General features: G+C 40.2%; 4 protein-coding genes across 5 annotated transcripts; 1 reads left to right on the top strand and 3 right to left on the bottom strand.

Annotated features, from left to right (window-relative positions):
* The first annotated feature begins 5,084 nt into the window (after positions 1-5,084).
* On the top strand, positions 5,085-5,834 carry LOC120287483 (alkane hydroxylase MAH1-like). Its single transcript, XM_039300295.1, has one exon. The coding sequence runs from the start codon at positions 5,085-5,087 to the stop codon at positions 5,832-5,834; it is 750 nt and encodes a 249-aa protein (XP_039156229.1).
* Positions 5,835-6,780: 946 nt separating this feature from the next.
* Positions 6,781-8,754, bottom strand: LOC120285932 (programmed cell death protein 2-like). Its single transcript, XM_010027207.3, has 3 exons — positions 8,439-8,754; positions 7,568-7,772; positions 6,781-7,043 (listed from the first exon to the last, which is right to left on the bottom strand). The coding sequence occupies exons 1-3, from the start codon at positions 8,654-8,656 to the stop codon at positions 6,861-6,863; spliced, it is 606 nt and encodes a 201-aa protein (XP_010025509.2). The 5' UTR covers positions 8,657-8,754; the 3' UTR covers positions 6,781-6,860.
* Positions 8,755-8,756: 2 nt separating this feature from the next.
* LOC104415831 lies at positions 8,757-10,084 on the bottom strand. Of its 2 annotated transcripts, none has more exons than XM_010027208.3 (5): positions 9,973-10,084; positions 9,447-9,547; positions 9,275-9,358; positions 9,097-9,194; positions 8,757-9,002 (listed from the first exon to the last, which is right to left on the bottom strand). In XM_010027208.3, the coding sequence occupies exons 2-5, from the start codon at positions 9,516-9,518 to the stop codon at positions 8,774-8,776; spliced, it is 483 nt and encodes a 160-aa protein (XP_010025510.2). In that variant the 5' UTR covers positions 9,519-9,547; positions 9,973-10,084; the 3' UTR covers positions 8,757-8,773. The 2 variants fall into 2 exon arrangements, with proteins under 2 accessions (XP_010025510.2, XP_039154880.1); XM_039298946.1 differs by having other exon boundaries at positions 8,757-8,980.
* A 3,328-nt stretch (positions 10,085-13,412) lies between these two features.
* Positions 13,413-13,986, bottom strand: LOC104417818. The gene is made up of 2 exons (XM_010029028.3): positions 13,736-13,986; positions 13,413-13,635 (listed from the first exon to the last, which is right to left on the bottom strand). Exons 1-2 carry the CDS (start codon positions 13,984-13,986, stop codon positions 13,413-13,415), a joined length of 474 nt encoding a protein of 157 aa, XP_010027330.2.
* Between the last annotated feature and the right edge of the window lie 2,595 nt (positions 13,987-16,581).

The following is a 16,581-nucleotide window of genomic DNA, read 5'->3' as shown; positions in this document are numbered from 1 at the left end:
TGCCTCAGTTGAGCCAGGACGCCCTGGTTGAGCTAGGATGCTTGTGTCTTGAACCCAGAAGCTTAAGGAAGCTAGCCTCAAGAAGCCTCGATCAAGCCGAGATGCCCTAATCGAGCTAGGAAGCCCCAGTCGAGTCAAGAGGGCCTAGTCAAGCCAGGACAATAATAAATAAATTTGCATGAATGCCGATTATACATGAGTATGATATGTTGGTATGGTAATTGATAAGCATATGGTAGTTTTCGCATGGATGACATGTGTTTAGATAAAGCATGACATATGATTTGTGATTGATCTACCATCGACACTGTTTGCGAGTGTTGTACTTGCTAGGCTTTGATGATGAGATGTTTTCCTAATAGAGAACTATGAATTTTACTTACTGAGTTCCCAAGACTCACTTCCTCATCTTACAGTCTTGTAGGCATAGAAGTCTTATGTTCATTTTGGGAGCTACAGTCACGCTAGAGGAGATAGGAATTTGATGTAAAAAGAAAAGAGGATCTATAGTGAAAGGGCTTGTAAAAGTACTATTATAATATAAATTAGTGTGTTCTATGTGATGTATATCCAGTCTTCCAGCTGTTATTGTCCAATAAGTTGTTTGTTCACGTTTCCGCATGTGCATGATAACAAGATAAAAAGAATCAGGATGGCGACAAGCCTGGGACATCGCGAAAATAACTTGTGCCGCTTATAACCCTAAAGATAGAGTTGGGGTTATTACATGTCCATTGGTTTCGTGGATCCATCTGAGAACTGGATTGCCTGTCCAATCCGATTCCCAAGTGGGTCCATAGAATCAGTGTCCAATCCCTGCAAAATTACATTCACTAATGAATATCACAATGAACCTATTTTCAATTTAGAGCATCAAAGCTTATTCGGCCTTATATTTGGGAAGAATTGTGAACCAATGATTTTGATTAAGGATTAAAAACTATAGAGTGTAATGAATAAATAATATTCGTTAGCTAAAAACTTAATTTCTTCTAAGGTCATGGTGTGGCCCTTCTACGATTTTCGACACCAAAAACATGTGGAGAAATAGATTCCTAAAACATTAATTGCTTCATTAATCTTTTTTCAACATCGAGATAATTTAATCATGAGAATAGCTAAAGAGCAACCTAATTATATTCTTAAAATGAGCAATTGGTTCTTAATTTCGTATCATGACGACAAAGCAAGCCAACATTTATGGACTTCTCAAATTAGTTCTCTCCTTCCTCCACATTTGTTTATTTTTTGTTTTGGCTGAGAAAGCAAGTAAATGGAATATAAGAATGAAAATATATATATAGGGGAGTTAATCCCATTACATACCTAAGAGACAAAATTAATCAATAATGTCCAATAACTACAAATATACATATATGTTCATATATATTTGGTCGAAAAACTACAAAATAATTAAATAATTGAGATGGAATTTTTTTTTTCAAATATAAATATTCCACGCGGGTGGTTCCACGCTTAGAACCGAGAATCGGACTAGTATTCATTCGTTCCATTATATTGGAACTAGGAACTAGACCGGCCCTAATGGGAACCGCTGGTTCCAGTCCAATCTGGTCCGATTCTGAGCAGTCCGAACAGTTCTCAATTCTTTTGCACACCCTTAAAAAATACCATCGTGCTAAACTCTGTAAGTGTGTATTTCGTGACCTTCATTCTAGTAGTCGCATCATTTATCTTCGTTGGAAATTGTTAATTTAACCTAAAAAAGGAATCTTGGATTTGTTTCTATTTTCCCTATCCTCTTGCTCAAACTTGCTCTAAAAAAAAAATAGTTATTGAAGAACAAGAAATAAAATGATGATAATAGATTAAGGATGAGTACCGTTTGAGGTTGGTCGATCAACGAATTGATTAATGTAAGGGCATTATATATACAACATTAATCCGATTCTCATGTCATCAAGTGCTAACAATTTCACATGGTTCAACTATAACTTGACTATCTACATAGATTTCATTTCCATAGGAAGATGACTTGATTATGACCTTGGGAGCCCATGGAGCAACCCACGTCCAGCTTGGGCCACGAGGGCACATAGCTTTAGGTTTTGGCCTAATCTAATTGGGCCCGAGGTAAGCACAAGTAGCCCACATATTTATCATGTATATTTTTGTTTGCCAATCAATTAAACTAGGAGTGATCAATTCCCGGTCTAGTCCAATTCCCGAGAGGACCCGTTCCCAAATTTAGGAACCGTGGATCGAACCATATGGTCCTTGGAATGGGATTAGACCATTTGGTCCTCAGAATAGGAATCAGACTAGACCATCAGTTCCAATCCGATCTGATCCAACGAAACCAGCCATTTTTTTCACTAAAGAGTGATCGTGCTTCGGACCAATTAATCCAATTCGATTCCCGGGCAACTCAATAGAACTAATCGCACATGTTTCCAAGTGCAAAAAATTCAAGCTCCACTTGTGTGAGCATCAATCACACTTTGTGTATTTCACGTTCAATCTTAACCACAAAGGCCATAAATGATATGACTAGAAGTTGTGCTTGACCTGAGTTTTATGGACAAACTCTCTTATGTTCTTTAAGTATGTGCTCAATGTGGGACCCTTGGAGGCCTGGAGTGACTTGTCTCTTACAAGTGAAGGGAGCAAGAGAGAGAGAGGGAGTGAGCGTGAGCCTTGGGAAATGAGGGTCTCTTGGAGCCTTAGTCTCACATTAGATAGAAGAAGAAACTAACAAGTAGGCATTGCCTTTAAATAAAGAGGAACAAGAAGAGTTTTTGTGGCCTTTTGGCCACATGTGAGGTTGCTACCTCAATTGCAATTTTGATTGCAATAAGTTCTATTATATATATTATATATATAAAGTCGGTCTAGTCGGGTCTAGTTCCCACCTTGGAACCAACAACCGGACCGATTGGCCACCGGTTCCAAGAGTAGGAACCGAGAATTGGACCCACTATGGAACCCGTCCAAAACCGGCTGATTCAGTCCGATCCGAGCAATTCCTATTGCACACCCCTAATATGAACTACAAAATGGACCTACCCATGGTTCACCTCTAATACATGAGTTCAAATCTATTTACTATTTAGAGGAAATATTCAGTGGTTACATAGCGCCTTTAGAGAGAAAGGACACCACAAGTGTCACAACTTTTATACTACACTCACTTGAGTGCTATACTTTGCTTTTGGAGCACTTAAGCACCGCAACTTCTAAAAAAACGTTAACTCGAGTGCCATAACTTTTAATCGATCACTTAAATGTCAAAATTTTTTAAAAACTTTCAATTAAGTTCGGAAATCCAACATGCCTAGAACTTGTGATAAACATCTTTAAAAAGTTTTGGTACTCAAGTAATTGATTGAAAAGTTATATTATACTCAAATAATTAGGAAAAATATATTATAACACTCAAGTGATTACCGTACATAAGTCATGGCGTTCAAACAGTTGAAAAGAAAAATAATTATAACACTCAAATGAGCACTTGGGTGTCCTTTTCCCCACCTGGATGTGATGCACATTTGTGTACTCAAGTTAAATAATAGGTTGACATGTGGACATTGACTTTAAATTTAAAAAGAAAAAATCCAGCCTTTCTCTCTCTTCTTTCAACATCCATAGAGCATTGCTTGTCCAGCCATTTGGGCCTGAGTTTGTTGTCGGTCATGCACTAGCGACGTCACTAATTGATCGATCAGGCCAAAACCCGTTAGGCGCCTTATATGGACAAGTAACGGTTGTAGATCTAGACCAGCAGCAAGTCGTGAATGACAGAGAGGGAACCTAAAGAAAGGGGGTGGTCTAGCTTTGGATAATGGCTGCAAATCTCGACAGTAGTGTTGCCTAGCCAATCCCGTTGAGTAATGTCCGGCGCTACTTATGGTGGCCCGAAGTCAACTCTCTGCCATTGTTTGCAGTCGGCTCTACCTTTGCTCGTCCAAATTTTGATCCGCAGGATTGCAGATTTGGCCTTGGCCATCTCAATCTTCAACTGGCCAAATGAAGCCGACGACGACCTTGGACCAGTGTCGGTGTTGCTGGCTCCTCCATGGCTGGCCGATGACGCTGCTATCCATGGCCGATGCAAGAAGAAGACGCATTTTCACTAAATTAACTCCATGTCATTGGCCATTTTACACAACAGGCCGGATCTTCGCAAATATATTAAGATGTGAAATTATCAGAGAAAGTTAAAGACAATGAACAAGAAATGATGTAAGGGATTTATGTAATTTGGTTCGAATGTTGAAATCTACATTCATAGAGTGAGTTAGCCATCAATAATCAACTACCCCACGATTATAATAGATAGCACCCTCTAGTTTTTCCTAACCCTAGAATTACACCCATTACCCACGTGTTTACATCACAAATCTCACAAAATACACAAGAGAGAGAGAGAGAGAGAGAGAGAGAGAGAGAGAGAGTCCCAAATAAAACAGAAGAAAAGAGTCACAAATCTCTCTTGTTTTTTCTTCCTGTGGTCGTAAGAGCTTCCAACGAGCGCCCCTAGTAAATACTCAATCATAAGCTCATCCTCTACAATGACAAAATGCTAAAAAGGAGGCTCTTCATTAAATGTTGTGGCGTTTGGAGAAAATCCTGCTTAAAAGGAGACAAGACTTGTGGGCTCCGTTAATTAATGCCCAGTCCTGTGAAGTTATCCATATATACGAGCGGGACGAGTGAATCAATGCAAGTCTCCAGCACGCCTAGTCTTAAGGTCGTGAGAAGCTTCAATGGCATTGATAGGTTTCTTGGAGATATTCTTGGCCGTGATTTGCTTCGCGGTCCTTTGTCTCCTCGGCAAATGCGACGATGGGCTCCCCAACAACTGGCCGCTCGTGGGGATGCTACCGGTGCTCTGCCTCAACCTGAGCCACGTCCACGACTGGGCCACCGGCATCCTTGAGCGGAGCCGCTGCAACTTCCTCTTCCGGTTCCACTGGTTTTCCAGCATGGACATGCTGGTCACCGCCGATCCCGCCAACGTCCATTACATCATGAGCGCCAACTTTGAGAACTTCCCGAAAGGGCCCGAGTTCAAGAGGGTGTTCGACGTTTTGGGTGACGGGATCTTCAACTCCGACTAGGATATGTGGAGGATGCAGAGAAGGGTCGCTCAGGTGTTTATGAGCGACCAACGGTTCCATCGGTTCTTGGCGAAGACGACCAGGGACAAGGTGGAGAATGACCTGCTCAGGGTGTTGGACGAATTGTCTCAGAGAGGTGTCGCGGTGGATTTGCAGGATTTGTTCCAGAGGTTCACTTTTGATTCTGCTTGCAGATTCATCACGGGGTTCGACCCCAGCAGCTTATTCGTCGAATTCCCGGAAGTCCCATTTTCCAGGGCATTGGATGATGCCGAGGAGGTGATTTTCTATCGCCATTTGTACCCCGCGTGGTTCGGGACTCTGCAGAGGTGGTTGGGGTTGGGAGTGGAGGAGAAACTGAGAAGAGCTTGGGAAGTAATGGACCAAATTGTGGGGAGATACATAGAGATGAAGAAAGCTGAACTGAGAGAAGGAGCCAGCAAAGTGAAGGGAGATGAAAATGGTGCAGATTTATTGACATCGTACATGGTGGAAAATGAGACACTGGGTGCTTTAGAATGCAACGACAAGTTCCTTAGGGACACGATTTTGAATCTCATGATCGCCGGGAAAGATACAACTAGTTTAGCGCTCACGTGGTTTTTCTGGGCTCTTTCCACGAACCCGTCTGTAGAAATGAAAATCAGAAAGGAGATCAGATCTGTAATCCCGAAGGAAGAACAAAGTCGCAGAGTCTTTAAGATTGGTGAGCATGCGCACAACATGGTTTACTTACATGTCGCTCTGTGCTAATCATTAAGGCTGTATCCACCGATTCCATTCGAACACAAATGCCCTGTAAAGCCCGACATCCTTCCCAGTGGACACAAAGTCAATCCCAGTACGAGATACTCATCCTTTTGTATGCTATGGGGAGGATGAAATCAGTATGGGGAGAGGATTGTTTTGAATTTAGACCAGAGAGATGGATCTCAGAGAGAGGAGGAATAAGGCATGAGCCGTCGTACAAGTTCTTGGTTAATGCGGGACCGAGAACTTGTCTAGGAAAAGAAGTGGCTTTCACTCAGATGAAAATGATCACAGCTGCTATGATACATAACTACAAAGTTCATGTTGTGGAAAGCCACCATGTGAGACCTTCTAATTCTATCATACTTCACATAAAACATGGATTGAGGGTGAAGTTCGCTAGGCGAAGGCTTTAAATGGACAAATCACTGGGAGGATTACCTAGAAACTGTATAATCTATTTACACCGAACCTATGTGTGTATGTCTTCTGCTTGTTTTTACATTTCCTATCGTATATTGTTAATTACAATACAACAAAAGTTACAGCTTTACCAAGTCACGCAGCATACATGAGCCTTTGTTTCTTTCTTTGCCGGAGAAATTCGTGATCAAAATCAATCCCCCCTAGAGATGAAACCTTGAACTGTGATATATGCTTGTGTATGCCTGTGGCACCCTTTGATATCTCTTCACAAAATTTATTGCAGGATCAGTTAAAAATAAGCTTTCAAAATATAATTGTGCTATGACCAAAAAAAGGAAAAAGAAAATTCTGCACCAAACATGGGCAAACGAGTTTCCTTTCCAGAGAGCTTTCTTGCACATTGTGGTTATATCAGGTGTATTTAAGATATATCTCTAAATTCATCTCCTTCTAAGAATTTCTAAGGTACACTGTCACAATCTTTTCTTCGGTCAAATCTTTCTTATCACTTTTACGGTACCACTATCGAGGGCCCCATATCAGAGAACCCAAAACTTACCCAATCAGTATTTAAATGCAATACTGTTACAAAAATTAATTCATTTAATCTGGACACCCAGTATTTACTCCATGAGAAAAGGGGCCACGCGATGGCACGGCCGTGTAATGAGATATATAATCAAGTACAGCTTGCTTCAATGATTTCTCACATTGTACTAACACAGCTTCCTCAGCAACAATCCAGTCCCCACTTCGGAACTCTTCATTTTGTGAGTCATAACAGCTCTGAGGATTGCAACAAGCAACAATTATATATATGCACTTTGTATAAGAGCTTAATGAGTATACCAAAACTTGCGAGAGTGATTATGCTCGTAAGACTTAGTTATATATCCACAGCGGAACAGTATGGAACCAAAAATCAAAATGAGAAGGGCCAAACCTTTTTCAACTTAAGACTTGAAAGCAGAGTTTCCTAAGAGCAGCAAGCCTTATAATAATTATAGTGATAGCGAACAAAACATGGGGTGTCAAAAAGGTTCCACGAAAAAAATCCAAAACCAAAAGAAATCCACAAACCTCATCCAACCAAAATAGCAAATCTAGAAAAGAGGTTCTTTCTTTTATAAGGAAAACCACGAATCCCTGAAGTCTTCTTTTTTATTGACCAGATTTTAGAAAAAAGTGTAAAACCGATATCTATCACTTAGAGTTTCACCGACTGCCACCGCTCTGAGTCATTGTGCTTACAAAACAGCATCCAGAAAAACAGCATCCATTGAAAAACAATATGGGGAGGTAGTTTGTACCTTGGAACAAGTATATATGATTGCTGTCATCCAGTTCCAATTCTCCAATGCATCTTTCTGAGAATCATCAGCAGCTTCATGCAGAGAATATAACAACGGCGGCATAAGCTGCATCTCAAATTGTCTTGGGCCACCACAGAGTTTGCATCTCCCTGGATCTCCTATCTCTTTTGTCACCAACAGTGGCTTCCCTCCATTTGAATATCTAAACAGTCAGTCACAGGAAGGGTATGGCATATCATTTACTTGGACTTTAGATTGGAAAGAGTACAGTCTTTCGACAAATTTTGAATCCCAAATACACAACAATTCTACTGACTGTATTTATGTTTCTCTGCTTATTGCAAAATGTAAGATAATCTTTTCTCCGAGAAGTATCAACTTCTAAAGATGTGGAAAAAAAAAAATCTCAAAAACTCAAGTGGTGTTTGGGCTATATACAGGCCTATTTCTGCTATCAATCAACATGAATTAAATTTATGTCTACTAAAAAAAAAAAACACTAAACCTCATGTTCAGCAAGACTTCACTGTATCTGTGCTACAGAGTCTTCATATTGAAGATGGATTACACCTTTCCAGGTAAATCGTTCATCATCATGCAAGATTGATTCATTATCTGTCACCTATGCCAAATCTTCCAAGACAATAAGGAACCTAAAAAAGATGAGATGTAATTGGTCTGCAAAATCCAAGATCCAAGAAGCTCCAAGAGTCCTCTATTTTGGCTAGCTTTATATAATACATAGATTGTCAAAACCCAATCCTATTTATCACATCTTCCATGCAACTACAGTTGTTTCTGGCAAGACCAAAACAACAACTTGAATTTTACTTGCGTCAGCCATGTCTCACTTAATAGAGATAAGCACCTTAAACATTGTTCCGGATAAGCATCCAACCATTTCTTAAAGTTGAAGTAAGTCCGGTCAGCCATTAGAGCTCTATCATACTCATAGGATTCCTCATCCAATACTTCTTCCCGTACATGATTGTCGACATTAATGGAAAGAGAAGAATAGTTCAAGCAAGCAGATGTGGCATCCTTTGAATAAGGCTCTTCCAAGGTATAAATATAAAAGCAAGTCATCACTGCAATCAGCAGATAGGTTATTTCGATTAAGCCACCAGGTGGATAACTATCGCGTCAAAGTTGGTACCATTATAGACTACATTCATGAGAAATCTGTACCATTTTGCTACTTCCTCAGAATTCTCGTCTATTCAGTTTCTTCGAGTTGGAAGTAACAGTTGCAGCTTCTGCCAGTGCCCTTCCTAGCTCCTCTAAGTCCATGTCTTCATCATTCTCATCCAAGCCATTCCACCAGTTGTTTTCCCCAGCTGAAACAGAGGGTGTGGCAGCCATTCCCATGTCGCAACAAGTGGAGTTTGATCCTTTTTCTTCACAAGATCTCTGAATACAAATTGCTCGCCAGCTACAAGTTATTATGCTTACCGCTGAGAACCATTTAAGAGTTTTTCTTAAAATCAATGATCAAGCAAAGACATCGCCAGAAATTTAGAGGAGACCTCAAGGGACTGCTCCCACATTTCGGAGCTATGCAACCGAAGATGTAAAGCACACGGTCTTCAACTTTCAAATTTCCACTGGTTATGGGAGGAGGAACCTACAAGCACAAATGATCTCTCGCTCATAACACACTTCCTCAGCATAATTGTTCCCATACATGACAGATGAAAATGAAACCTGTCTGACGAGACAAAGTTTATTTCCACATATGCTGCACTTGAGAAAATCTGATCCCCAGTCCATTAATGGAGAAGGCCAGTCCTGCGACAAATGAAAAGAATCACACACTTCAGACAGAACATCCTGTGACAAACAACAACACCGTAAGAGAAGATCAGAAGTCACTAACGGGCAGTCCACCGATCTTCGCCGTATAATGGTTAGATGCCTTGCGATTGTTATTGGCCCATGGTCGCGGCATGCCAAGAAAGACTCTGCCCGTCGATCTCACTACAGCACCAAAAACAAAACAAAAAATAAAATAAACAAACAATTCCCCAGATAAACACATTCCACAAGCTGCACTGTAATAGCAGTACAAGGTGATGCATGTGAACTTTCAATGTCTCCCACAGAAACAAGATTCGAGAGCCAGGACAACCCAAAAAACAAATTTTCTTTTCTGCGCCACCACAAGACTCTGTCAAGAACAGCCTAACTACAGAAGAAACACGCTCAAGCATTAAATATCCCTTTTACAGAAGAATTCATCAAAGGAGAACAAAGTGAAGAATTTCCTTAGTGGGTTCGGAAGCAGCGGTGCAGAACAGTACAGGCACAACCACCACAAACTCAATGACTTCGGTCGAATAGCAAGGGCCACACAGCATGACACGATTCAAGAAAGCCATAACCGAGACGAATCGGACGGATACCTGCTGGGAAGATTGTGAGCGCGTAGCAAGTTGCTTCTCGCTTTTGCTAGGTCTGTCTGCGTGCGCTGGGAAGTCCTCCAGCGGCAGAGCGAAGACGATGTCGGGCGCCCACATAGATGTAAAATTTATTTTTATTTCGCTAACTAAAGGATATATTGGACCTGAACAAGTTTTCCCTATGGATATCGGGAGGCTATGGCCATTTAAGGTAAAGAAGATGGGATAAAGAATTATACCCGCCAGATTTAGAGACCCAATGTATATGAAGCATGAGTGCAACATAACGCTTTCGGGAAATATTGATCGGACTAACCGAGCTCGGGGTGGCCGGCCGATAAAGAATCTATATTGATATCTTTGCACATGAAGGAAAATTTGGGGAGTGACCTTGCAGGATATTTGACCATTTGACCCCTTATTAACTGGAATGAGAATCTTACTTATGATAATGGTCGATCCTTTAATAAAAATTTATTTACATGAAATGTTATTTATTGAATTGTAAATAGAAATGTTATAATTACCAAAATTTACCGAGTGCAACAAGAATTTAGTAATTTCAAATAAGCAAAAAGTTACTCATCCTCCTTTCTTAGTATTACTATCACTTCTATGACCATAGTCATCGATAGTCATCGATAGTCATTGAGTCGAGTGCTTGTTGGAATCATTGTTGGGAAAATTATCAAAAAAGAAGTCATCGGCATATTATAAATGTGCTAATAAATTTCTAAATATTAATTCAATCTATCCAATCAATTTTGGCCAATCAACATCAATCATTCTATGTGGCGCAATCAGTGCTAACGTAAATAATTTTTAATAATATTTTTCAACTTTTCAATCTTTTCTTTATTTCTTTTTCATTTTTTTATTACACTTTCTTTTCTTTTCGTTTTTCCTTCTCTTCTTTCTTCCTTTGGTCGATTGTGGGATGGCAAGGTCAAACCATACCCATGGCTGATGAGGCTCAATCCTCGCTAGATCCAATGAAGTGCGCCTAGTTGACCTAATGGGCAACCTGAGCAAGGCCAGCCTCGCAACATCTGGTGAGGGCTTGAGCCCCTACTAGGCTAACAAGGTCAAGGCTCGCCCATGGCCAAGGAGGCTCGAACCTCACTAGATCTAGCAAGGGTGAGTCTTGCCAACCTAGCGAGCTGCCTAGGCAAAGCCACTCTTGTAGCCTTTATCGAGGGCTTGAGCCTCATCTAGCCATCATGAGGCTTGCCTAAAGCCGACGAGTGTTTTTGGCCTGTCACTAAGCCGACAATCAACTAGAGGAAGAAGGAAGGGAAGAAAAGAAATGAAAAATGAAAAGCATTAAAATATTATTGAAATGCACCATGACATCGCATAACATGACTAATGTCTATATCAATACTAACCAAATGGACTAAATTGACACAAATGTAAAAAATTTAGAATTCACTTGGCAAAAATAATAAAAAAAATTTAGAAATTAAATTGATACAACTACAATAAATTTAGAATTTTTTTTTATGATTTTTCCGTTGTTTATGGCTAAGCTTTGGAATATTTCTGAGAGTGATAATTATCGAATTAAATCACTTTTCTATTAATTAGAGCCATTAGAAGACTTGACAATTAAAAGCGTAAGATACTGTATGAAAGTATCGGATCTCCACCTCTATGGGGGACTAGATGAATTCAATAAACTCATGATAGATTTGAAAAACATTGGTAAGATACTTAATGATGAAGAACATGGCATGATATTGTTAGCTTCTTTACCAGAGTCATGGGAGCATTTTATTAATTCACTATTACAGGGGCGTACTATGATTACCTTGGAGGTAAAGTCCGCTTTGTTCTCTAAGGAGTGGCAGAGAAAATTGCGAGATGACAATCCGATGCAAGGAGTAGCGCAAGCACTAACAATTCGGGGTAGAGAATAACATCAAGGGCCTAGTAGCAGCAAAGGTAAAAATAGATTGAAATCACGCTATGGAAAGTCCAATGGACGCGTGAAGTGCTTTGAGTATCACGATGACGGGCACATCAAGAGAGATTGTGCAAAGCAGATGAATAAATAGATTGAAATCATGCTATAGAAAGTCTAAGAGACGCGTGAAGTGCTTTGAGTATCATGAGGAGGGACACATTAAGAGAGATTGTGCAAAGCAGAGGAATAAAGGTAATGGGAAGAATGTCACAAGAAGTGTGGCGAACGTTGCCGAGGGGAGCATTAGTGATGCAGGAGCTGTTTTATGTGTGACTATTATTTCGTCAAGAGACAAATGGGTGCTAGATTCTGGGTGTTCTTATCATATGACGCCTCATAAGAACTAGCTTACTATTTACTAGACTGCAAATGGTGGTAGCGTTCTTTTAGAAAATAATGTAGCCTACAAGGATGTGGAGATAAGGACAATTCAAATTCGGATGCACGATAGGGTAGTGCACACATTGACAAACGTGAGGCGTGTACTAGAGATCAAGAAGAATCATATTTCTCTAGGGACATTTGACAACATCGGGCATAGGTACACTGCTGAAGGTAGAGTACTGAAGATCTCTTAAAGTGCCATAATAGTGGTAAATGGGAAGAAAGTGAATACTCTTTATCATCTACTGGGAGAGATTGTGACCAAAATCGATGTAGTTTTATTAGATGAGTCAGATTCTAACTTAACTCAATTATGAAATATGCGTTTAGGGCACATGAGTGAGGCAGGTATGATGATATTGAGTGAAAGGAGGTTGTTGAAGGGTTAGAAGACAGGGAAGCTGGACTTATATGAGCACTGTATCTTTGGGAAGCAACGCCAAGTTAAGTTTACAACAGTTGTTCATTCGACCAAGCGACCAACCGAATATATTCATTCAAACTTGAGAACTTATCGCTAGTACTAACCAGAGAAATTAAACTTGAGAACTTCATAACTTGCATGGCTTTTCCCCATTTCTTCCACGAAAATGAGAGGAGAAAAGGCATCTTTGAGCACTTGTTAGGAGTCAAGCCAAAAGAACAAACTAGTGTTGACTATTTCATCAGATTTGAGTTTTTGGTGTGATCTTTCAACCGTCCACCGTTGATTCTCTCTCTTTAGGAACTGATCTTAACCTGTGACAGTTCATATGGAAAAAAACCTGCATTGTTTGCATTTTACTTTGCTGATAAGAGCGAAAGAATTTTCACTTTGGAAGTCAATGCATACAAAAGATTGTCAATGCATACAAAAGATTTGCTCTATCATTGGGTTTTTGCCGCCTGATCTTTTGTACGACTGGAGTTGTTTCGGCCTTCATCTGGAGACGCTGAGATGGGATTAAGATCAAGAGTACAATTGCTTGTGCATGCAAATGCAGCTTTGATTCAAGGAGATAATCCAAGAATTTGCTGATCAACTAGTACAACATTTGAGGGAGAAAAGGAAAAAGGAAACTAATACGGCAGCATCATTTGACCAATCTTTTCGTTAAAGCTCTGATTTTGACTCTTCGCCTTCATCTTCATCAGACATGCTTTCTTTAACCTTCTCCGCTGTCTTGCGCACGGCTTGTCCCACAACTTCGGCTGTGGATTTCGCAGTCTCCTCCACCGTCACTTTGCTAGTCCCAAAGCTCTTCTTGACCACGTGTTCCACCTTTGAGCCCGCGTTGTTCTGGTTGTCGACAATCGCATCGTCCCTGCTTCTAAAACTGTGTCCACAATTTTCAAGCTTCGCTTACGATACTAAAGCTTCCAGTCTCGAATGAGAACGATGGTATCTCTCATTAGCCATAGTCTGCGATCACTTACTCTAAATCTGGAGGGAAGAAGTGGAGCTGCACGTTGTTCATGATGGTCTTGATCTTGATCCACGAGATCTTATGGGATTCTTTGAGGCGAGAAACCGTGCCCATGACAATCTTTGCAATGGATGGCTTCTCCTCCTTGGTTTTAGCATGCTTTTGGCATCCATCTCCTATATCGGTGGAGAGAGCTCGAGTGTTGAGTGAGACCAAAACCCAGAAAATGAACAATTTGGCGATTCGCCTAAGCTTTTTCATGTCTCTGATTTTTGTTTGGCAAATGAAATCATGACTACAACTCTACATCAATTTTTCTCTTTCCCGTTTATTGGGTTTTTTTTTTCCTCATTTCTCATTCTTGTTTGTTGAAGTCGTGGTAAGTGCACACGTTCTATTCCAATCCATGCTATTCTCGAGGCATAGGTTCTGCTCACGTTTGAACGAGTCTAATATGTGGTCATTTGTCTATTTCTCAATATATGGATTTCATTTCTACAGGAAGAAGACTTGATTATGACCTGGCGGCCCACAAAACTACCCAAGTCCAAGTAGGGCCACAAGCACGTATTATAGGACCCGGCCCAATCTGAGTGGGCTCAAGGAAGACTCATGCAGCTTGCATATTTATTATGTATTTTTGTCTGCCTGAACTATAAAATGCGTTTTGTGACCTTCCCACAAAAAAAAAAAAAAAAATTATAAAAGGGGTTTCAACAAAAAAAAAAAAGCGTATGTCCTTTCTGAAAGAGGACATACGCTTTCATTTGTATGCAATGAGGAGGTTGAACTCAGCATGAGGAGAGGATCGCTTGGAATTTAGACCGGAGAGGTGGATTTCGTAGAGAGGAGGAATTACGCATGAGCCGTTGGACAAGTTCTTGGCATTTAACGCTAGGCCAAGAACTTGTTGGGGAAAAGAAGTGGCTTTCTAGTAGATGAAAACAGTCGCAACCGCTGTAATACTTAACTACGAGGTTCATGTGGTGGAAGGTCACCCTATAAGACCTTCTAATTCTATCATAATTCACATGTAACATGGATTGACGGTGAAGCTCACTAAGGGAAGGTTATAAGTGGACACATGACAAGGAACATCATAGCTAGAAACTGCGAATCCGTTTATACTGAACAAATACAAGAATATATCAACTGCTTACTATCACCCATTCGTCTCCTAACGAACGAGTGGTCACATGTAGGATGGTCTTGACATCATTGGTACTCTTCTCAACAACGTCTATCACACTACTTGTGACATTTTGCCCGCCACCTTTATTTCTCAGCTTTGGACAGTCTTATATGCCCCTTTTCATGACACTCAAAATACTTCATGCAACCCTTAGGTTTTTTGTGTTGTAGTTTTGATCTACTTTTAGCTTTGCTATTAGGTCCTTGATGTTGATCTCTACCTTGCATCATTAGTCCACATGCTACATCTTGCGTCGAACCGTCATATCGTAATTTTCTCTACCACTCATTAGGGAGTAGGACGGATTTTATCTCAAGAGAGGTAATTGTAGTGCAACCTTGTAATAGTGAGTCAATAAAGTGCTCCCATGACTTCAGTAGAAACGTTAACAACATCATGCCTTGTTTTTCATCGTCCAGGATTTCCTCGACATTCTTCAACTCCATCATGAGTTTGTTAAACTTGTCTAGGTGGGCTTTGATGGATGTACGTTTAACATAACAAAATGAAAATATATATATAAAAAAAATATATCTTTAGCATCTATAATCAACTGTTCAAACTTTTCATTGTATAAAGAACGTGAAGTTTTGCCCACAACGCTGCGACATCCTTCTCCTTGACCACCTCTATTAACACCTCATTCAATAGATTTAACAAAATTATACTCATTGCCATCCTCATTAGCTCATCCTTTTCAACATCTTTCATTTGTTTCAAGCAACTTATCATTGCTCTCTAATGCCTTGGCAAACCTTAATTTATTAATAGGGTCTCTATCTTGATGCTCCACAATTCAAAGTTGTTTCTTTTGTTAAAATTCTTGACTTCAAATTTCATTCCAGACATACTTATAAAGTCTTAGCTCTGATACCAATTATTATAAAAACAAAATAGATCTTTGTAAATATATTGGGACACAATTTTCAGAGAAAATTAAAATGATGAATGATAAATGACACGAGGAAATTTCGTGGTTTGGTCCAAATGTGGAAACTTACATCCATGGGGAGAAAAACTACTAATAATCCGTTAATTAAAAAGAGAATACACAATTACAATCACTTATACACTCAGATATATCCCAACCCTAGAATTACCCTCAATGCCCACTATTTATAGCACAAATCTTACAACATATGCGCAAGAAAGAGTGTGCGCGCTAGCTCAGCTGTGGGCTTTTCACCCACCCTCACTTACCCCAGGCGCGAGAGGCTACTATACCTACCTATCCGGCGGTAGCCAGAACTGAAGTCCTGACGTGGTGTCTACCTTCACCATTGTGAGACCCCCTATTTCCCTGTCTATTTTTGTCTTTCCGACAGAGAAGGAATACGGAGGACAGCACGAGGTCTCTCACCCTAGGGCGGATCTCCCGTCTATTTCCTCCTTGAGCCTTTTAAGGACATGCCTAGGTCCAATCCCCCTAATTGGACAACTGAAGAAAATAAAAGAGATTAACAGAGCGCCAGACAAATTTTTTTTTTTTCTTTTGTTTTTTGTCTTCCTCCTGTGGTCATAAGAGCTTCCAATGAGCTTTGTATACATATACCCAATCACAAGCACCACCTTTGTATTGATATATTGCTAAAATGGAGGCCCTTCATCAATGTTGTTGCAGAGCATGTAAATAATTCAACAAAAAGAAGACGACCTTGTGTGTC

The sequence above is a fragment of the Eucalyptus grandis genome, chromosome 8, assembly GCF_016545825.1.
Source record: "Eucalyptus grandis isolate ANBG69807.140 chromosome 8, ASM1654582v1, whole genome shotgun sequence".
NCBI classification, from domain to species: Eukaryota; Viridiplantae; Streptophyta; class Magnoliopsida; order Myrtales; family Myrtaceae; genus Eucalyptus; species Eucalyptus grandis.
Note: the sequence above shows the minus strand (reverse complement) of the source record. Positions and strands in the feature narration are given on the sequence as shown.